The sequence below is a fragment of the Hyperoodon ampullatus genome, assembly GCF_949752795.1.
Source record: "Hyperoodon ampullatus genome assembly, chromosome: 11".
In the NCBI taxonomy this organism is placed as follows: domain Eukaryota; kingdom Metazoa; phylum Chordata; class Mammalia; order Artiodactyla; family Ziphiidae; genus Hyperoodon; species Hyperoodon ampullatus.
In genome coordinates this window covers 44,844,006-44,865,990 of record NC_136924.1, presented here as the reverse complement: position 1 = coordinate 44,865,990, position 21,985 = coordinate 44,844,006, and the positions used below count along the sequence as shown (strand labels likewise).

General features: G+C 57.9%; 1 protein-coding gene across 1 annotated transcript; it reads left to right on the top strand.

Annotated features, from left to right (window-relative positions):
• The first annotated feature begins 57 nt into the window (after window positions 1-57).
• TUBGCP6 (tubulin gamma complex component 6) lies at window positions 58-21,944 on the top strand. Its single transcript, XM_079715482.1, has 25 exons — window positions 58-1,098; window positions 1,972-2,135; window positions 5,667-5,877; window positions 11,219-11,392; window positions 12,397-12,518; window positions 13,280-13,358; window positions 13,452-13,561; window positions 13,752-13,843; window positions 13,939-14,078; window positions 15,106-15,255; window positions 15,787-15,868; window positions 15,954-16,042; window positions 16,122-16,237; window positions 17,665-17,803; window positions 18,116-18,187; window positions 18,378-19,596; window positions 19,768-19,826; window positions 20,037-20,172; window positions 20,253-20,421; window positions 20,530-20,671; window positions 20,764-20,958; window positions 21,037-21,169; window positions 21,241-21,454; window positions 21,526-21,725; window positions 21,804-21,944. The coding sequence occupies exons 1-25, from the start codon at window positions 358-360 to the stop codon at window positions 21,893-21,895; spliced, it is 5,040 nt and encodes a 1,679-aa protein (XP_079571608.1). The 5' UTR covers window positions 58-357; the 3' UTR covers window positions 21,896-21,944.
• Window positions 21,945-21,985: the final 41 nt, after the last annotated feature.

Sequence of the window (21,985 nt, the reverse complement as noted above, 5' to 3'; positions counted from 1 at the left end):
AGTTAACTCAGTTGGTTCCGGACACAGTTTCCCGACCCATGGGAACGAGGCTCCAGGCCGGAAGTGCCCTTGGTAGGCGGCCTCCAAGCTCCGCCCCCTCAGCGCGTGCCGCCCGCCTCCCGGGTGACGTAGTTCCGGTGCGCTTGTTCCGGCTGTCTAGCTGGTCGCGCGGCGGTGACGCGGTGGCGGGAGCTGGGGTCGCGTGCTGTGCCCGGGGTGAGGGGACCCGGCAGGCGAGCGGGCTCGCGGGCCTGGCCTACGCTCCGTCCTCGGCGGTGCCTCTGCCGGCCGTCCCTTCTCCGGGGCCCCGAGAAGGCGAGCCAGGCCGCGCTCGAGGGCCCGGCATGAGGAGGGGGCATGGCCAGCGTCCCGCAGCTGGTGGACGACCTGTGCGAGGCCCTCCTGCCGGCCGCGAAGGCTCACTCTGGCCAGCGCCGCGGGAGCCGGAAGAAGGCCAAGCAGAGTCTCAAGAGGGTGGCCTACAACGTTCTGTTCACGAGCCTCTTTCAAGATGAGACCCGCAAGCTGCAGCCTGGCCTCCCGAGACTACCGGTGAAAAACAGGATTCTCATGCTGTCCTTCGACTTGCGAGTGAGCGGCCTGGGCGCCGAGGCCGACCGCCTGGAGGAGTTGGTGGAGGAGCTGGAGGCCGCGCATCGCCGGCCGCTGGCGGAGCTGGGGTCCGTGCTGGACCTGCTGGTGCGGCTGGCGGGCAGCGGGCCCCCGCGAATGCTGCGGCGCCGGCGGGACTTCTTCCTGCACAGCCGGCCAGTCGGGAGAGACGTTCCCTACGGCGGCTACGACTGCGCCGACCTGAGCGGGTTGGAGGCGGACGTGCGGTCGCTCATCTCCGGAGAGGAGTATCTGTGTCGGGACCTGGTCCGGAAGACGCTGCAGGTGATGGAGGCGGCGCCGGGCACCGGGCTGCCCGCCGTCGGGCTCTTCTCGTATGGCGACCCCTGCGGGGACAGGTTTGAGAGGGACACCCGCGTCTCGCTCTTCGGAGCCCTGGTGCACAGCCGCACGGCCGACCTGGACGTCCGCCTGGACCTGCCCCCGGTGCCGGACAGCGCAGACCTCTCCGGACTGGCCATCAAGGTAGAGTGTTTGCTTCCTGCCTCCGGCTCCCCGGGCTTGGGAAGGGCCTCGTTTGACCAACTCGGGGCAAAAGGAGGACAGCTGGAGTCCGGAGCACTGGCGGCTGAGCCGTGGGACGGGGCTGCCGGTGCGGACCCCCACCCCACCCCCCTCCCGCGCAGCCCCCGGCCACGTGCCGCTTTCCTCTTGTATTTACTGTTCAGTCACTTCTTTTGCCCTCGAGTTGATGTTTAAATTCAAGTTCATGAAGGTGAAATAAATCCGGTTCCTCCCTGCGTTTCAAGTGTTTAGTAGCCATAGGTGGCAAAAAACATTTGTCTCTGCTGTTTGTGCAGTGTTATATGCTTTTTTCCCGGTAAGGTTGGATTTTTCCGTTATTAAGTAAATTGTCGTTTCTCTTTGCATTTTGCGGCTTTGCTGAAAGGGTGCTCTGTTATCGTTCAGTCATTCCCCACTGTGAGGCATTTAGATTGTTTTCAACCATAATGCTATAGCAAACATCTTGGCGGACGTGAGTTTTTCTGTGTCTATGTGATTTTTTTATGCTGGTTTCCCCAAAATGGAATTTCCAGATCGGAGACATCTTGTGAAAAATGTCATTGTAAGTTATTTTGAGGCTCGTAAGCCTCAACAAGCCTGTGTTGTGTGAAATTGGGAATTGGTAATGAATTAGTTTAATTCCTTAAATGATTCCCTAGCGGTGAAAACATGGTGTACTACTTATGTGCTTGAGAAAAATAGAAGAAACGTTCTGCCGGGTCTTTCCCATAGAGTAAATGGAAGCGTGTGGAAGCGCCCCTGGAACTCTCATCCCACTTGGGTGAAATCTAGACACCACGTCCAGGTGAAATGTCCTTTTCCCTTGGCCTCCAGGTCCCTTCGAGTGTGGATCAGTCGGAAGATGAAGGGTTCCAGTCAGCATCCAATCTGACTCCTGATTCCCAGTCTGAGCCGGGCGTGACTCCAGACATTGACCTGTGGGACGCTGTGCTCACCTATGAGGCCAGCAAGCGGAGGTGCTGGGAGCAAGTTGGATGGTTCGTGAGCTTTGCCTTGAAATGCACAGTGCCCCCCCCGCCCCGCCCCGCCAGGTGAACCTGGCCTTTACTCAGAGAGCCCAGGTGGTTGGGATTAGGAACTTGGAAGTTTCAGTCAAGCTGCGTACAAGTTGTCTGTGCTCTAGGGGTTGAGAGAAGTGCAGGGGGGAAGGGCTCTCGGGCCTACGGAGGTTCCCACTGAGCCAGTAACTCCTGCAGATCGCACTTCGCAGTCTGAGTGGTCAGTTGGCAACTGAGTTACATCCTGGCCACGGTGGCTCCCAGTCGGAGGTGTCTGAGGGCGGCCTGGCAGGCTGTGTGGTCAGTGCCGGGCATGGGGTGCTGATGAGGGAAAGTTCTTCACATCTATAACGACTGAGGATGGTCCTCTGGTGAGAAGTTCGGTCATCGCAGTGTTTCCCTGGTTGGTGCTCTTCCCGTCCACGGCCTCTGCACACAGGACCTCTCAGTCTGTAGTGTGCTGGTGTCTCGCAACCTCCCAGAGTGGGGGTAGAGGACACATTTCCCAAATGTTTGATCATGGGATACTCTTGTTGCATCTCATCTGCTGGCATTTCTGTGGGATGCCAGTTTGGGAAGCACTGAGTGAAAGAGGTGGGGTTCCCAGGGCGCCGAGTGCCTCCTGATGCAGCCCTGGCTCCTGCAGGGTCTCCCACGGGTGAGCACGTGCCCAGGGATGTTGTGTGGGCCCTGCTCCTGCTGGGGTCACTTTCCTGGCGTGGTCATCTTCCCCCACGTGGATTCCTCCAGCTTCCTGCTTCCCCAAGCACCGTCGGTTTTGGTGGTTGTCTTGTCTTTGAGAGGCTTCTCTGCCCTGTGACTTCCTGTTAAGTCTTCACCTTGTCTTATGTGTACAGAGTAAATCTAATCACTCTGCTGTTTGCTAACCTCTCACAAGTCTAAACACTTGCCATCAAGCAGCTATTACTTTCTTTTGTAAATATTCGCTAGTGGTATTTCATTTACCAGTTCCCACTTTTCTAGGCTCAGTTTTGCAGGTCACTGCTCAGGAGACATGGTTGCTCAGCTGGTCAACATCCTCGTCCCTTTTTCTGAATGCGCTTAGTCTCCTCAGTGTCCCCCGAAAGCAGAACTGGCCCCACAGCTCCAGCGTGAGGAGTACCTTGTGGTGTCCCTTCCAGGAGGACGGCAGCCAGTGCGATAGCCTGTGCCCCGCACTCCCGCAGGAGACGCCCGGTCAGCTCGTGGCTGGGCACGGCCTGAGCTCACTCCCCCAAGGCTCTTCCACTGCCTGCTTCGTCGTAACCTGCTGCCCCAACCCCTGAGGCCTGTCACTCAAGTTCATTTGGAGAATCTCGGGAACTTATTGCAGTTAAATCCCAGCCGCCTGTTAGTTTCCTGCCGGGAGCTCTGACGAATGGGCAGTTGTGGCTCCCTGTCCACCTGCAGCCCCTGGATTGTGAGCTCTGCCCTCTCCTTGAGAACCCCCAGAGGACCCCCGCCCCTGTGCTTCCCCCTGTGAGCCAGCGTCGGTCTCCCTGCTGCCAGGAGTCCTCTGCGTCTGTCGCCCTTTCTGGGGAAGTGGTTTCGTTGATCTTAAAGACCATGTTCTCTGTGGGGACAAGTGTGAGTTTGTTTTCCTTCATGGACTCTCCTCCCTCAGCTCTGAGCCACCGAAAGGGTCATGTGGCCACAGTGGTTGCAGTTGACCCTGGGAGAGTGGGCAGGAGCCTAGCACTCGAGTGCACAGTGGGATGGCGCTCGCAGCACATGCATCCCCCCGGGGACGCCCTGGAGGTCCGTTCGGAATGACCCTGGAGCTCCGAGTCTCCTCCTTTCCTCGAGCTCTTCCTGCCCCAAGGGAGTGTGGGCTGGTGTCGTGGCCCAGCTGGGCCCCACCTGCTGATCGGGGCACTCAGGACCGGCCCGCCCGCTTCTCCTGCCCACTCGGGCTGTCCTCCACTCGGCCAGCACCACTTTCCAGGGATGGAAATCAGAGGTGCGCCGCCACTCCGCCTGCCACACCTCATGGCCTCCCCATCTGGACTGTGGACCGCCGGCTCCTGCCCTCGCCCTCCCCACACTGAGCCCCAAGCACCTGGCCCCTTTCTCTTCCTGTCTCTGGGCTTTAACACAGGCTGCTCCCTCCGCCAGGGACGCTGCTCCAGGCATGGCCTTGCTCCTGGGGCCTTCCTGACCAGTGTCTCGGGTCCCTCCGGGACCCGTGTCATGGGCGGTGAGTCGTGCCTCCTTGTAGCTTGTGTCTGTGCACCTGCCCCACGAGGACTGGGCTCGTCCTGCTCTGGCCGCTGCTCTCAGACACTTGCTGAGTGAGGGAAGGAGCGCATTATGGTGCAGTGTTCGTTAAAAAAAATCATTTTTGGTTTTAACAAGTTCTGAGATTTTTCCCGGGCTCCTTTTATTTTATTTTATTTTTATTTATTTATTTATTTTTATTTTTTTCTTTTTAATTTTATTTTTTTTTATTAGTTTCTGCTTTATTGGGCTCCTTTTATTAAGAAATTACTTTTTCCAGTGGATTTTAAAAAACAATTCTTTCATACTTTCAGTAGGGGTTGATGGTTTGCAAAGGAATATTTAAGAAGTGATACTGTCTTTTTGGCCTCTTTTGAACAGTGTGACGGGGCTTGGCAGACACTGGTAGTTCCTGAACTTCCTACAGGACCCCCATAGGCAAAGACCTCAGGGGTGGATGTGTGCCCAGAGCCACCCTCTGTGAGACCCAGCTGGCCTGATTTCTCCTGGAATTTCAGGAGACTTTTTGTTTGCTCTGTACGTTCTTTGTGCTTTTCTGGGGGGAGGGTGATAAAATGCACATAACATAAAATTTATCATCTTAACTCTTTTTAAGTGTACGGTTCAGTGGCATTAAGGACATTCACGTGGTGTGACCATCACCACCATCCGTCTCCAGAACTGTTTCATCCTCCCAAACTGAGACTCGGTCCCCATTACACACTCACCCCCCCTCCCCCTCCCCCAGCCTCTGGCCCCCACCCTTCTCCTTTCTGTCTCTGTGGTTGTGACTACTTTAGGGACCCCACAGGAGCGGGGTCACTCAGTACTTGTTCTCTTGTGACTGGCTTGTATCACAGCGGCACGCCCTCAGGGTTCCTCCATGTTGTAAGCATCTGACACGTTGTGTCAGAATTTCCTTTCTTTTTAAGGCTGGATAATAGTTCCTTCGTGTGGACGGATCACGTCCTTGTCCACTCCTCTGGCGATGGTCACGTGCGCTGTTGTTAATGTTCTGCTCCCAGCTTGGGTGTTGTTTCCCACGTAGAGGCCATCGCGAGTGAGTGGTCAGCCGGAGGACCACCATGTGCCCAGAGGCGCTGGGCGGTGTGGGCATTTGCTGCTGCTTCTGGACCCTTTCTGCGCGGCGCCGTCTGACGGCCTGCCGGACGCTGCTGGAGGCCTGGGGGCCGTGGGGAGTCACACCTGGTTTTAGACGTTTTATGCTGTTTAACTGCTTTTGGTCCCTCCTTCTGTTCACGTCTGCTCGCTGCCCCCCTCTGTCCCCCACAGCCCGCCTGGCCACCGAGAGGAGCCCTACCTCACCGAGGCCGGAAGGGCCGCCTTCGACAGGTCCTGCCGGCTCTGCCAAGCGGGGCTGCAGGTGCTGGGCGGGGGCCTCCTGCAGGCCCCGCAGCCCGTCCTGGTGAAGGAGTGCGAGCTGGTGAAGGACGCGCTCAACATCCTGATTGGGGTCGTGTCCGCCACGTTTTCCCTCTGCCAGGTAAGGACACGCGCACACGCGACACACCTGGGCGCTGGGTGGGAGGGGGAGGGCAGCGGCCACAGAGTCCAGGGTGGCGTGTGGTTGGGAAGCCGACTTGGCCGTCTGCCTGGTGATTGTCTTTTCGTTTCAGTTTTAAAAAGTATTAATTCATTAACATCCTTTTAAAAACTGAATAAAGGTAAGATGTTTCTTGCCATCAGTGAAAGAAGAGAAATGTACCCGTTTCCGCGGATCCTCGAGAAGTGTGGGGTGGGGGGCCCTCTGAGCCTTCCCTGTCGCTCTCTCCTGGCCGCGGGGGGCCTGGCTCAGCTGGGAAGTCGCTGCACTTTATCCAGCCTTTGCCTCTTGCTGGGCGTTTACTGAACAAAAGAGTACGTTTACGAGAATGAAGCCTTTTGTATGTGTGGTTCTGCAACTGCTTCTTTTGTCCTGTGCCCGGTCTCTCTTTGTCTTCAGTGCACTTCCCAGGGCTGTTCTCAGGTGGAGTGTGTGCTAGAAGCACATCCTGGGCTTGGCTCAGACACGCTCCAGCCGACTCCAGGCGGTCCTGGTGCTGGTGTTGGTGCTGGTGCTGGGATGTCCTCTGGGACGCTGTTCCAGACTCCGTGTTCATGGCCTCATCGTGTTCTGTTGTGTGAATGGCCCTTCTCAATGGAGTGGAATCAACCCTCTCCACCCTTTTTAAATTGTGGTAAAACAGACGTAACTTAAAATTTACCATCTTACCCACTATTAAGTGTACTATTCAGTAGCATTAGTTACATTCACAATGTTGTGTAATCATCCCACTGTCTATTTCCAAAATTTTTCATCTTCCCAAACTGAAACTCTGTCCTCATTAAACACTGACTCCCCATTTCCCCCTCCCCCAGCCCATGGCACCCACCTTTCTACTTCCTGTCTCTGATTTTCCTCATATGAATGGAATCATACAGTGTTTGCCCTTTTGTGTCTGACTTATTTCGTTCAGCATAGTGTTCTCAGGGTTCATTCATGTTGTAACCAGTGTCAGAATTTCCTTCCTTTTTAAGGCTGAAAAGTATTCCCTGCATATATAGACCACATTTTGCTATCCATTCATCAAGTTGATGGACACTTGTGTGGATTTCACCTTTTGGCTATTGTGAATAGTGCTGTGTGAACATGGGTGCACAAGAATCTGTCTGAGTCCCAGCTTTTAGTTCATTTGGGTATATTCCTAGGAGTGGAATTGCAGTCAGTGCACGGGTCATACAGTAATTTTATGTTTAACTTTCTGAGGAACCAACAGATTATTTTCCGCCACGGCTGCACCCTTCTACACTCCCTCCAGCAGTGTCCTGGGGTTCCAGTTTTTCTGCATCCTTACCAATACTTATCCCCCACCCCTTTCTTGGTAAATAATAGCCATCCCAGTGGGTGTGAAGTGGTATCTCATTGCAGTTTAGATTTGCATTTCTATCATGACTAATGATGCTGAGCATTTTTTTTTTTTAAGATTTTTTTCCCTTTTTGTTTTTAATTAATTAATTCCTGGCTGCATTGGGTCTTTGTTGCTATGCGCAGGCCTTCTCTGGTTGTGGCGAGCGGGGCTACTCTTCGTTGCGATGCACAGGCTTCTCATCGCAGTGGCTTCTTTTGTTGTGGAGCATGGGCTCTAGGCACATGGGCTTCAGTAGTTGTGGCACACAGACTCAGTAGTTGTGGCACACGGGCTTATTTGCTCCATGGCATGTGGGATCTTCCTGGACCAGGGCTCCAACACGTGTCCCCTGCATTGGCAGGCAGATTCTTAAGCACTGTGCCACCAGGGAAGTCCCAAGCATTTTTTCATGGGTATATCTTTTTTGAAGAAATGTCTATTCTAGTCCTTTGCCTTTTTTGTTTGTTTGTTTTTGGGTTTAGAGAACAGAAATGTATTTTCCCATAGTTTTGGATGCTGGAGGTACAATATTAAGGTGCTTGCAGAATTAATTTCTCCTGCGGCCTTTCTCCTTGGCTTTCAGACAGCTGCTTTCTTACTGTGTCCTCACATGTCCTTTGCCCATTTTTGAATTGGGCTGTTTAGTTGTAGGAGTTCTTTATACATTCTGGATATTAATCCCTTATCAGATATATGATTTGCAAATATTTTCTCCCATTCTGTAGGTTGTTTTTTCATTCTCTTTGATAGTATCCTTTGAAGTACAAAAGTTTTTAATTTTGATGAAGTTCAGGTTTTTTTTTTCTTTTGTTGCCTGTACCTTTGGTGTCATATTTGAGAAATCACCAAATTCAAGGCCTCTATGTTTCCTTCCAAGAGTTTATTGTTTTAGCTTTTAAGTTTAGATATTTGATCTATTTTGAGTTAATTTTGTATATGGTGCAGGGGGAGGGTCCAACTCAAATCTTTTGCATGTGGATATTCTGTTTACCGTGCACCATTTGTTGAAAAGACTGTTCTTTCCCCATTGTATAGTCTTGGTATCCTTATGCATTAATTGACCGTATATGTGAGTGTTTATTTTTGGACTCTGTTCTGTTCCGCTGGTCTTCATGTCTGTCCTAATGTCAGTACTACACTGTTCTGTTTTTATGGGGTGCTGTGCCGCACAGCTTGTGGGATCTCAGTTCCCTGACCAGGGATTGAACCCGGCCCACGGCAGTGAAAGCGCCAAGTCCTAACCACTAGGGCAGCAGGGAACTCCCCAAGTTCTACACTGTTTTGATTACTGTAACTTTGTAGGAAGTTTTGACCTTGGGAGGTGTGAGTTCTCCAACTTTTTTTTAAGATTGTTGTGGTTATTCAGGGTCCCTTGCAATACCATTATGAAGTTTAGAATGGTTTTTCCTATTTCTGCTAAAAACACCATTGGGATATTGATAGGGATTGCATTGCATCCATAGATCGATTTGGGTGTATTATTATTATTTTTGGCCACACACACAGCATGTGGGATATTAGTTCCCTGACCAGGGATTGAACCTGTGCCCCCTGCAGTGGAAGTGCTGAGTCTTAACCACTGGACTGCCAGGGAATTCCCTGGGTGTATTATTATCCTAACATTATTAGACATTCCAGTCCATGAACATCGGATGTCTTCGCATTTATTTAGGTCTTTAATTTCTTTCAGCAATGTTTTCTAGTTTTCACTCTAACCAGTCTTTTGCCTTCTCAGTTAAATTTATCTCTTAAGTATTTTATTCTTATATTACACTAGTAAATGGAATTGTTTTCTTAGTTTCCTTTATTTGGATTGTTCGTTGCAAGTGTATAGAAATACAACTGATCTTTGTTTGTTGATTTCATATCCTGGAACTTTGCTGAATTCGTTTATAGCTCTAACAGGTGTTTTGTAGATTCTTTAGCGTTTTCTGTATGTAAGATGATGTCATCTGCAGACAGGTAATTTTCTTCTTCCTTTCCAATTTGGATACTAAAATGTCTTCTTCTTGCCTAATTGCTCTGGCTGGGACTTCCAGTATTCTGTTGAACAGAAGTGGTGAAACAGGCATCCTTGCCTTGTTCCTTATCCTTGGGGGAAAGCTTTCAGTCTCTCACCACTGAGTGTCATGTGAGCTGTGGGTTTTTGACACGTGGCCTTTATCCTGTTGAGAAAGTTCCATTCTTTTCCTAGTTTATTGAGTGTTTTTATCATGAAAAAGTATTGAGTTTTGTCAGTTGTTTTTTTTGCATCAGCTGAGATGATCATATATAATTTTTTCCTTCGTTCTGTTAGTGTGGTGTATTACATTGATTTTTTAAAAATAAATTTATTCATTTATTTTTGGCTACCTTGGGTCTTCATTGCTGCATGTGGGCTTTCTCTAGCTGTGGAAAGCCAGGGGCTACTCTTCATTGCGGTGCGCGTGCTTCTCATTGCAGTGGCTTCTCTTGCTGCGGAGCATGGGCTCTAGGCGCGCGGGCTTCAGTAGTTGTGGCATGCGGGCTCAGTAGTTGTGGCTCACGGGCTCTAGAGTGCAGGCTCTGTAGTTATGGCGCATGGGCTTAGTTGCTCTGTGGCATGTGGGATCTTCCCGGACCAGGGATCAAACCTGTGTCCCCTGCATTGGCAGGGGGATTCTTAACCACTGCGCCACTAAGGAAGTCCCTACATTGATTTTTGTATGTTGAACTACCCTTGCATTCCTGAGATAAAACCCACGTGGTCATGGTGTATTATCCTTTAACATGCTGATAGATTCAGTTTGTTAAGATTTTATCAAGGATTTTTGCGTCTGTGTTCATAAGGGATGTTGACCTGTAGTCTTTTCCTTGTAATGTCTTTATCTTGCTTTGGCATCAGGGCAATACTGGCCTCTTAGAATTAGGAAGTGTTCCCTCCTCTTTAATTTTTGGAAGAGTTTAAGAATAACTGGTGGTAGTTCTTTAATTGTTTGGTAGGATTTACCAGTGAAGCCATATGGTGTTAGACTTTTCACTTTTGGGGTTTTGTTGATTTTATTTTCTTTAAATTGTAAAATTCACACGACATTAACATTTATCACCTTAACTTGTTGGGAGGTGTTGTGCTGGTCCCAGCCTATTTTTTTTCAATTAATTAATTAATTAATTAATTTAAGGCTGCGTTGGGTCTTCGTTGCTGCGTGCAGGCTTCCTCTAGTTGTGGCGATCGGGGGCTACTCTTTGTTGTGGTGCGTGGGCTTCTTATAGCGGTGGCTTATCTCGTTGAGGAGCACGGTATTTGTGGTGTGCAGGCTCAGTAGCTCCACGGCATGTGAGATCTTCCCGGACCAGAGCTCGAATCGTGTCCCCTGCACTGGCAGGCTGATTCTTAACCACTGCGCCACCAGGGAAGCCCCTCTATTCCCTTTTTTACTGTTTCTCTTTTTCTGTTAGCTTTGGGTTTCATTTGCTCTTTTTCCACTTCATTAAGGTATACAGTGTGGGTATTTATTTGAGACCTTTCTTTTTAATGCAAGTACCTGCAGCTGTACGTTTTCCTGTTCACACTGCTTTCACTGCATCCCACAAGTTTGGTTGCAGTCAGCCCTCTCTTAGGTTGTTTCCGTGCTCTGCGGTTGTAAACCATATTGTGGGGAACATGCCATGGCAGATATTTGTGTGCCTTTTCCATTATTTCCTTGGGACAGGTGCCTGGGAGTTGAATTGCCAGATCTAACGGCAAGCACTTTCTTACAGCCTCAGCCCCAAGCAGGTGTTTGTGTGCACTCCTCAGGTAGCTTGGAAGGCCTTCTGCCCCCTGCGCCCTTTCCTGTGTGTGTATCTGGGTCGGGGCACCTGGTCTTGGGGGTGCTGCAGGCAGTGCTGTGGTTGGGTGCACAGGTGGAATGGGATGCAGCACCACGTTGGGCTCTGGGTGCCCGGCCCCAGTGACCTCCCCTTTGTCCTGTCCAGCCAGCTCAGGCCTTCACGGTGAAGCAGGGTGTCCATGTCTCAGGAGCATCCCCCGAGAGCATCAGCAGCCTCCTCTTGGAGGTGGCCGAGTGCGGGACCCACTACGCGCGCCTGAGCCACTTCTCTCTGCAGCCTGTGCTGGACTCCTCGTGCAGCGAGGGCCTCGTGTTCCAGGTACGGCCCCGCCTCGTGCTGCTGCAGGTGTGCCTGAGAGCTGTCCACAGCTCCTGCACCAGGGCCTCTGAGCACAAACGGTGTTCTCCTTGGTGATGTCCAAAATCCGTCAGTTACCCTTCAGGAATGGGGTGGCCGGCGATTACGTCTTACCTGGCCCGTCACTTCACTGAAAACTTGGGGCAGACACGTTGGGGCCACGAGAGAGTGCGAGGCAGGTGTGGCCAGTGCTGGGGGCCCCGGGGGCAGGCCAGGTGGTGTGGGGTGGGCCCATGCTGCCTGTTCCCCACTGGGTCCCTGGCGTGGGGCTGAACCGGGTCCTTTTGAAAGCCTTGTCTTTGGCCCATTCGCTGGCCACAGCCCCCAGGACAGCGGGGGCAGCTGTGTGGGAGGGGCATCCAGACTGAGAGAAGGGTGCGGGCACCGCAGCGGGGTTGCTGGGGTGACGTGACGAGGCTCAGGTTCTAGGATGGGTCCCAGTGGGGCTGGGAGGGCAGAAGGAAATCAAGACAGGACTGCTGTGCCGGCTCTCTGGGGTGTGAGGGCGGGACGGCTGTCTCCTTGCTGGTGGGTGCCTGACGTTTGTTCTGGAGTGTTCCACGCAGACCTCCTGGAACGGCGTGAGCTGAGCTGGGGACATACTTCTGTGGTGCTGCCCAGGACACGTGTGTCCTCGAGACCCCAGTGATCTGAGCAGCCAGAGACCCTCTGAGGGCTGGCGTCTGTGCACAGAGCCCAGCTGCTTGGGATCCGCAGGGTCCGATTTCCCGGTGCAGCTGGCCCTGGCTGCGGGGACAGGATTTGCAGTGGCCTCGGGCTTCCGGCCAGGCTTGGTGTCTGCACGTGACCCACAGATGCCCGTTCCTTGGAACACGGGGCCCCAGGGTTGGGGGTGGAAGCCCTGCCTTTTGCCTGCACCGGCTCGTCCTCTGGTTCTGAGCTTGGTGGCAGTGCCCCAAGTGCCTGGCCGTCCTCCTCCAAGCCCCCTGCCCCCTGCCCCGCAGGCCTTCACCAGCGGCCTGAGGAGGTACCTGCAGTACTACCGGGCCTGTGTGCTCTCCACCCCGCCCACCCTGAGCCTCCTCGCCATTGCCTTTCTCTTCAAGAAACTGGGCCGGCAGCTCAGGTGAGCCTCAGCATGGCAGCCTGGTAGCTGGGCAGGTGTGGGGCTTGCTGGGTGGTGGGCGGCCATGAAAACAGCCCTCCTGGTGGGCGTCTGGACAGCCCCTTGACCCAGGTGAGTCCACAAGGTACTGGGCGCTGTCTGTTGGCAGCCCACCATGCGGGCCCTGCCCAGGATCGGGGGCTCCTGCCTGACAGGCACACAGGGTGCCTACAGACAGACCCGGCCCCTGGCACCCAGGAGCCAGTTAGTAAACGCCAGGCCGAGGCCTGCTGGCAGGTGCCACCTGGAGAAGGCAAGGTGGGGGGCTGGGGCGGGCTGAGGGTATCAGTGGGAGAGGAGTTCTTGCAGGCAGAGGGGCAGGAGTGTGGAGGTCCCGGGGCTGGAGATGGGAGCCTGGGGGCATCTGGAGGGCGCTGTCGGGGGCTGCGCTGCCATGTGGAGCACGGCCTGAAGCAGGGTGTTGGGGGCGAGGGCCCCGAGGGGGACTTGGCAGCCATCCAGGGCAGAGGAGGTGGCAGCCTGGGGGAGGCTGGAGAGTGGCAGGTTTGGGGAAGGGTTGTGGACTCGGGGGAATTCAGTCTTGGCCAGACCTGGGGAGGAGGTGGAGATGCGTGGGGTGCCCTGGGAGGGGCCCGGCAGGAGGCTGGCTCACACCTGAGGTCCTTGAGGTGCAGGTGGTTTTAAAGCCAGACCATCTGGACAGGCAGAGGAGGGCCTGGGACGTGTTCTGCTCACCTGCTCTCACTGGCCTGTGTGTCCAGGTACCTGGCTGAGCTCTGCGGTGTCGGCACTGGACTCCTGGGCGCTGGGGGCGGAGCGCCCGGGGCTGCGTTCCCCACTGTGAGTCTGGGTTCCTGCCGGGTGTGGGGGACGGGCAGGGCTCCCCGCCTGCTGTCTGCCATGTGCGCTGAGCCCTCCCCTTGCCGCCTCCAGGGGGTGAAGCTGCTCTCCTACCTCTACCAGGAGGCCCTGGATAACTGCAGCAACGAGCACTACCCGGTCCTGCTGTCTCTGCTGAAGACCAGCTGCGAGCCCTACACGCGGTGGGGGCCACGCTCAGCCCTAACACGTTCGAGCTCGTCCTCGCGTCAGGGCGCCTGCTCAGCGCAGGGATCAGAGATCGGGGTGGCGCGGGGAGGGCAGGATGGGGGGTTCGGACTGTGGGCACAGGGGCGCAGCTCTCTACCCCCGTGGGTGCCACCCACCTCACCACTGGCCTACCCACCCTGGCAGGTTCATCCACGACTGGGTGTACAGTGGGGTCTTCAGAGACGTTTACGGCGAGTTCATGATCCAGGTGAACCATGAGTACTTGGGCTTCAGAGGTAGGTGGTGGCCGGCTGCCGGCTGGGACCCCACACCCTCAGGTGGGTCAGGGCTGTGGTTGGATGCAGACCCGGCTGTCCTGTCCCACACGTAGATAAGTTTTACTGGACCCACGGCTACGTGCTCATTTCCAAAGAGGTGGAGGACTGCGTCCCCGTGTTCCTGAGGCACATTGCCCACGACGTGTATGTCTGCGGGAAGACCATCAACCTGCTGAAGCTCTGCTGCCCCCGGGTGAGGAGGGGCTGGCACGCGCCACCCGCAGTGTGCTGCCTGCGCGTCGTCTGCCAGCCCCTGGCCCCCTGCGGCCTGGCCATCTGTCCTTAGCTCTGGGTCAGCTGTGTTGGAGCAGGGGTCGTGGTGACCTCTCCCTCAGTTTCTCTTGAGAGTTTCACGAGCTCAACTTCGGTTGAGTTTCTGGACACTCGTTCAAAGACGGGAGGAGAGCTGAGGGCGTTTCAGAGGCCAGGGGGGCAGTGGGCTCCTCCCTGCCCTCCTCCGCATTGGAAACTGCCCCGGCAGGACAGGGATGGGCCGCGTCGCCAGGAAGGTGGACCCAGGGAGTCGTGTGTAGGGGTCACAGGGCTTGGCTGTGCTCCGTGCGGCTGAGGCTCTGTGGAAGATGGCCAGGTGGCAGTGGTGGGGTGTGGACCGGCAGCCTCTGCCTGGAGGTAGTGTCTGATGTCTGAGCAGGCTGGCCAGGTGTGTGGACCTGGGGGTTCCTGGCAGTGGAACCGCCGGGTGCAGGCCGGATCAGGGGGCAGCAGCCGGCTGAGTGCAGGGCTGAGATCAGACTGGAGCGGCCAGGACAGGCTCAGGGCTGGGTGGAAGCGGCCCATGCAGGGGAGGAGACCCATATCGGTGAGCCCCCAGGAGCAGCCTAGAGGTTGGCTGCGGGGAGGTGGGGCTCTGGGGAGGGCGCGACGACATGGTGGGCTTGGCCCTGGGGAGAGGGCGTGGCGGCTGGGGCAGTCCTGTCTGAGCTGATCTTAGGAAGTGCGTGTGGGTGTGTCCAGCTCTGGGCAGCTTCTTCTGAAGTGTTATTTGTGGGAGCCAGACCTGGCTTCTGCCACAGGGCAGCCTTGTCCTGGGCGGAAACCCACCCAGCCTGTGACGTCCTGGAGCCGCGGAGGATGTCAGTGAGGGGTGCAGTGTCTCTGAGGAAGCAGGCTGTCCGCGTGGGTCGCCAGAAACAGGGAGGCAGAGAGGGGTGTGGGTCTGAGTGCCTGTGGGCTCATGGCAGGTCCTCCCTCCTCGGCAGCATTACCTCTGCTGCTCCGATGTCCCGGTCCCTCGCATCTCGGTGATATTCTCCCTCGAGGAGCTGAAGGACATCGAGAAGGACTGTGCCATCTACGTGGGCCGGATGGAGAGGGTGGCGCGCCACAGCTCCATCAGCAAGGAGGAGAAGGTGAGCGAGGGGGCACCTTGGGCCACGGGCCTTTCCTTGCACCTCCCTCTCTCTCCTCCCAGAGTGGGCTGGACAGTGGGCTCCCCTCCTGCTCAGGAGGGGCAGGTGTACTGGGGCCCAAGCTTTGCGCCTCCTGTGGACTGGGGAGGGGTTTGATGGAAAGTCCTTCCTGGCCTGGCACCTGGTGGGCAGCAGGGAGATGTGGGTTGGGCAGACCCCAGAGAGCAAGTGGCGGGGGGTGAGCGTTGGAGGTGCCGAGGAGGCCGTATACCCTGCTGGGGCGGCCTGGCCTAGCCCTGTGTCCCTGCAGGGAAGCCCGTCACCTTCAGGGTGGGCATACAGGCCTGGGGTCTTGGCCCCAGATTGCTCTGGGAGAGTGTGTCGATTGCCTGGGAACCAGCCTCACCACTGTGTGGGGTGGGCACTGTGCCCCCAGAGCCCACCCAGGGTCTGAGCGGACCTCTCTCCCAGGCCATCCCAGGGGCACGGGAGGGAGGATTAGATGCATCAATCACTGGTGGTCTTTTTCAGGAATTACGAATGGAAATTGCAAAACAAGAATTAATTGTCCAGGCCCGGGAAGCGGCGTCCAGGGTCCTGAGCGCGCTCAGTGGTGCGTGTGGCTCGGGTCCCCCCTCTGTGTCGGGGGGCTGCCTGCTGGGGCTCCTCATAACGCGCCACTTACTCTCTTGTCGCAGATCGGCAGCTGTCTGAGCGGATGGCCTTGGATGCCCAGAAGCGAGAGCAGTTTCAGAGGCTGAAGGAGCAGTTTCTGAAGGACCGGGAGGTGGGTGGGGTTGGCCCGGGGGTGGCACAGGCTCGGGGAGGCGGCCTCACCAACGGGGCCGCCGGGGGGTATTGTGCAGCGTCGCCAGGCGGCCAGGCAGGAGGAGCTGGATGATGACTTCAGCTACGCCCGCGAGCTCCGGGACCGGCAGAGGAGGCTGAAGGCCCTGGAGGAGCAGCTGGAGAGGAAGGCCAGGTAGGCGGCCGCGGGCGCAGTGGCCACTCCGGGTCGGCCTCCCTGGGACGAGGGCACCGCAGGGACACCGTGGCTCGTTTGATCTTTGTGATGGGCCTTTACCTTTTATTTTGAAACCTTTCAGGTGTACGTTCAGGCCGGAAGAGTAGTGGTCTGAACTCAGAATGTCTTCTTGCGGTCGGTTTGTGTGGGTTGGGATTCAGGATCGGGCCACACACTGTGTTCCTGTCGCCTCTCTGTCTCTTTGTTTCTTTTAAGTAAAACAGCTCCTGTTTTTCTAATTCTTTTTTTTTTTTTTTGCGGTATGTGGGCCTCTCACTGTTGTGGCCTCTCCCGTTGCGGAGCACAGGCTCCGGACACACAGGCCCAGCGGCCATGGCTCACGGGCCCAGCCGCTCCGCGGCATGTGGGATCTTCCCAGACCGGGGCACGAACCCGTTTCCCCTGCATCAGCAGGCGGACTCTCAACCACTGCGCCACCAGGGAAGCCCCTGTTTTTCTAATTCTTAAACCTGTTAGCAGCTTGACAGAGAGACAGGAATTTCTCCAGCACAGTATCTGAGAGTCTGTCTCTTGCTGTGCCATCAGCTTGTCCCAGCCTCCCCTGCATTTCCCATAAGCTGGCAGCAGAGCTGGCATCTTGAAGGGGGGGCCCTTTGTGGGAGGGCTGTCCCTTCCTACTCATCGTCTCGGGGTCTCAGTTGTCCTGACCTTGGGGACGGTTTATGGAGCTGTGACGGAGCCAGCAAGTGATGAGCATGTATGCCTGTGCACGTGCATCCGTGCTGTCTTGTGTGTACATACGTGTGTGTGTGTGCATGTGAGTAGACGTTATTCACCTGTTTACACGAGGAGGAAACTAGGTGTAGAGGCTGTGTCACTGGCCTGTGGCAACCGAATTAAAAATGGCCGGTCCTGGTTTGAAACCAGTTTCCTGATGGCGAGAGGATCAAAATCGTTGGGTGTTAACATGCCAGGCCAGCTTTGAATTAAGCAAATAAAATGTTTACACTGCACCCTGTATACCCTTTTGCATTAATAATCAGTTCTCTGGGGTTTGCACCAGCAGAACGAGAAGTTACCTTTTATGCAGCTGAGGAAGCGAGGCCTTACCTCCTAGAGGGCCTGGGCAGCCCCTGGCCCCTCGCTAGTCCCTCTGCTTCAGGCTGTGTAGGGGCTCATTCTGGTGTTTACTCAGCAGAGTGAATTCACTGGGCCTGCCCGCTGGGGGCTCCTAGTCTGGGGGCCAGAAAGACCTGCCCAGTGAGGCCTCTGTAGGTGTTGCGGGACCAGCTGCCTGCCCGGGGAAGGCACTGGGCATGTGGACTGCCCATCAGGGGCCTCTGCCATGGAGAGCATCCAGCCCACAGGGCACTGGCTGGACAGTGGGGTGACCATGGTGATCGGTCCTCTCTCGGTGGCTACAGGCAGGCACTGGTGGATCATTACAGCAAGTTGTCTGCAGAGGCAGCTCGCCGGGAGCAAAAGGCGCTGTGGAAGGTCCAGAGGCACAGATTGGCCGGCGCTCGGCTTCGTTTTCTCTTAGAAGATCAGAAACGCATTCAGGTAGCGCTGCCGTTCACACGGGAGCTCTTCCCCGGCCCCCCGGGGACTCAGAAGCCCCTGAGGTCGCACGCAGACCTTCCTGTGTGCCCGCTGGAGGAGGATGAGTAAGGCTCTCATCACGTGTTCAGAGGGGTCGTGACTGGGAGAGGCCGTGCTGCCCTCAGACGACACAGGTGGTGCTGGGCGCCAGCGGGGCTGCGAGCCAAGTGCCGCGTGAGCCCCGCCGCGTCGCGGTGCCGACAGTTGCGGGCGGTGGGGCTGTGGCTTCCACCCCCAAGGCTGCGGCCACACATCCTGCTGGTTGAATTTCAGGAGCTGCTGGAAGACATGGTGGAGGGGAAGCCCCTGGAGCCGCTGGCCATCCTCCCAGTTGCCTGCTCCCAGGTGAGTGCCCGCTCCCGGGCGAGGGGCCAGGGCAGGATCCAGGGCACATAGGGTGGGGCTCGGAGTTGGCTGCCCCGTGCCTGGCCTGTGTCCCCACTGCCCCCCTATCGTGGGTTTTGGTGCTGGGTACAGAACTGAACTCGGGGGACAGAGCCAGATAGGGAGGGACCAACGTGCACTTGTGTTTCAGGCGTCCTTTCTGGGCCCCGAGCACCCAGGTGGAGGCGGCAGCTGTGATCCTGGGCACGAGGGGCGGCACGAGGCTGTCCGGGACAGCCCTGACGGGCAGAGCATGCTGACGCCGAAGCCCCTCGAGCCTCCAGCAGCTGGGGCCTGCGGCTCAGGGCGAGGAGCGGGCCTGCTGTCAGAGCAGGCGGAGGGGCCGGGGCCGTTCTCTGTGGGCCTCAGCATCCGAGACTTCCTGCCCGCGGCCCAGGGGGCTGAGCAGCCTGTGCTCACCAGTGCGGCCCCCATCCTGGACGAGGTGCTGCAGACCATCGGCTCGGACCTGCCTCCGTCCGCAGCAGTGGACACAGGGCCCTCCGGGCCACAGGAGTACGATTTCAGAACCATCCTGAGGCCATCTGTGGCCGCCCCAGCTTCCCCAGGGGCCCTCCAGACTGCAGGAGGCAGCTTGGGCAGTGAGGGGCAGCGGCTGCGGGAGGACACTCATGTGCAGCTGGACACGAGTGTCCCTGATGGGCGGATGGCTCTGCCTTACGCGCACCCCCCTCAGCACCCCTCCGGCCAGGAGGAGAGCAGCCAGGCCACGGGGCAGCTATGTGGGCAAGTGGCAGCAGAGCCTGGTGTTCCCACAGAGGGTTATGCTTCTGGAATGGCTCCCTCCCAGCCACGGTGGAACGTCCACGGACATGTGTCTGATGCCAGCATCAGGGTGGGGGAGAACGTGTGGGATGTGGCCCCCTCCCGGCCACGGTGGAACGTCCACGGACACGTGTCTGATGCCAGCATCAGGGTGGGGGAGAATGTGTGGGATGTGGCCCCCTCCCGGCCACGGTGGAACGTCCACGGGCACGTGTCTGATGCCAGCATCAGGGTGGGGGAGAACGTATGGGATGTGGTCCCCTCCCGGCCACGGTGGAACGTCCACGGGCACGTGTCTCAGTCCAGTGTGATGCTGGGGGTGCTCTCAGGGGAAGCCGAGCCCAACGTGCCCGGGCCCCCCTGGGCGCCCCCTGACCATGGGTCCCAGTCAGGCCTCAGCTTGGGAGCCCAGAGCCCTGCCCAGGAACATGAGCCAGGGCTGCCTGCAGAGACGGCCTTAGGCGGCTGCGGCGCACAAGTGTCTCGACCTGGCTCTGGCCGTGGGGAGAAGACTGGCCTGCAGGCCTTGCTGTCTGCGGAGGCTGCACCCACTGCTCTGGAAGACAGTATCCCTGAGGAGCCAGGTCAGTGGGGCCCCCAGGGCTGTCCTGTGACGGGGGGCGTCCGTGAGCCCGGGGTGGGGGGCGGTGGGGAGGGCGGGGGAGAAGCTGGCTGCCCCGGGGCCTTGGTGGGGTGCTGCCCTGCGGCAGGTGCTGGGCCCTGACGCCCCCTCCCCCCCCATTTGTTCCGCTCAGGCCCGGGGGTGAGTGGGGACTCCCAGGACCTCTCTCCAAGTGGCCCTCCGAGCTCACAGGTCAGGGCAGACGTGGTGAGGGGCTGGGGATTAGGAGTCGGGGGAGCGTGTGCTGCTGGTGGGCCCCCTGCCCCCACCCCCACCTGGCCTGTCGCGGGCAGCGAGGGCTCTGTCCCGGGACTGGTCAGCACGTGGGGGATTCCCCCCGCCCGGTCCGTCCTCTTCCACACGAGGGGAACGGGCGGGTTCCTTGAGGCTGGGTTGTCTCAGGAGGGCGTGGACACCCGGAGCAGCCCAGGCCCCGGCGAGGAGGCGGCCCAGCGCTGGGACAGGGAGCAGGCCTACTTGGCGGGCCTGGCGGGGCAGTACTGCCTGGAGCAGTACCCGGACAGCTACGAGGCCATGTGTGAGTGGGCTGGCCGTGGCGGGAGGGAGCCTGGCCGGTGTGTCCCTGGTGCGGGACCGTGGTCTGTGTCACCCCTGCAGCAGAGCCTCCCGTTGCCCGCCTCCTGCACCACGGGCTTCCCCGAGCTTTTGGCCTCCCCGAGGATGCCGGGGCCCAGTCAGATGCAGACGCGAGTGCGGTGCAGCTGAGCGAGCTGCTGCCGCTGCCCGTGCTCATGAAGCACTCCATCACGGCCCCGCTGGCTGCCCAGTGAGTGCCCGCCCCGCCCGGCCCTCCCCACCCGGCCCTCCCTGCCTGGCCCTCCCCACCCGGCCCTCCCTGCCTTGCCGGCCAGTGACGCCAGGCCCCTCCCGCCAGCGTCTCCCTGGTGAACAAGGCCGCGGTCGACTACTTCTTCGTGGAGCTGCACCTCGGGGCGCACTTCGAGGCGCTGCGGCACTTCCTGCTGATGGAGGACGGGGAGTTTGCGCAGTCCCTCAGCGACCTGCTCTTTGAGAAGGTGACCCCGCGTGGGGCGGGCACAGGTGGGGCTGCGGGAGGGGGTCCGGAGGCCTCGGGACAGCTTGGGACACCCGTGCCCTGCCGCTGCAGCTCGGGGCGGGACAGACGCCTGGGGAGCTCCTGAGCCCGCTGGTGCTCAACTCCGTGCTGAGCAAGGCCCTGCAGTACAGCCTGCACGGCGACACCCCGCACGCCGCCAACCTCTCCTTTGCCCTCAAGTTCCTGCCTGAGACGTTTGCCCCCAATGCCCCGGACGTGCTGAGCTGCCTGGAGCTCAGGTACAAGGTGAGTACGGCCCCCTTGTGCAGATGGGTGGGGGACGGTCCCGGGACGCAGGGCGTGCTAAGTCGGCTTCCCTGGCAGGTTGACTGGCCCCTCAACATCGTGGTCACTGAGGGCTGCTTGAGCAGGTACAGCGGCATTTTCTCCTTCCTGTTGCAGCTGAAGCTCATGATGTGGACACTTAAGGATGTCTGCTTCCACCTCAAGCGCACAGGTGAGCCTGGCGGGGCCCTGGTGTCCCCTCAGCCCGTGGCCGTACCTCAACACCCTCCCCCTCCCCCGCAGCACGGGTGAGCCACGCAGCCGGCTCGGTACAGTTCCGCCAGCTGCAGCTGTTCAAACACGAGATGCAGCACTTTGTGAAGGTCATCCAGGGCTACATCGCCAACCAGATCCTGCATGTCACCTGGTGCGAGTTCCAGGCCAGGCTGGCCTCGGTGGGCGACCTAGAGGAGATCCAGCGCGCCCATGCCGAGTACCTGCACAAGGCTGTCTTCAGGTGAGGTGCGGGGCCGGGGCCGCGTCCCCCGTGTCGGGCGCGCTCACCGCAGCCCTCGCCTTGCTCCCCAGGGGCCTGCTGACGGAGAAGGCGGCGCCTGTCATGAACATCATCCACAGCATCTTCAGCCTGGTCCTCAAGTTCCGCAGCCAGCTCATCTCCCAGCCCTGGGGCCCGGCCAGTGGCCCCCGCGGCCCCGAGCACCCCAACTTCGCTCTCCTGCAGCAGTCCTACAGCACCTTCAAGTACTACTCCCACTTCCTTTTCAAAGGTGACCCCTCCCCTGGGGCCGGGCAGGGACAGGTGGGGTGGGGGCGGGGCTGAGCTGCTCACTGACCCCTCCCTCCAGTGGTGAGCAAGCTGGTGAACCGAGGCTACCAGCCCCACCTGGAGGACTTCCTGCTGCGCATCAACTTCAACAGTTACTACCAGGACGCCTGAGGCCTGTGTGGCCCTGGCGGGTGCCTGGGCTGGAATAAAGGTGCTGCCCGCCCTACTCATGTCTCTCTCTACCGGGCGGGTCCTGGGCCG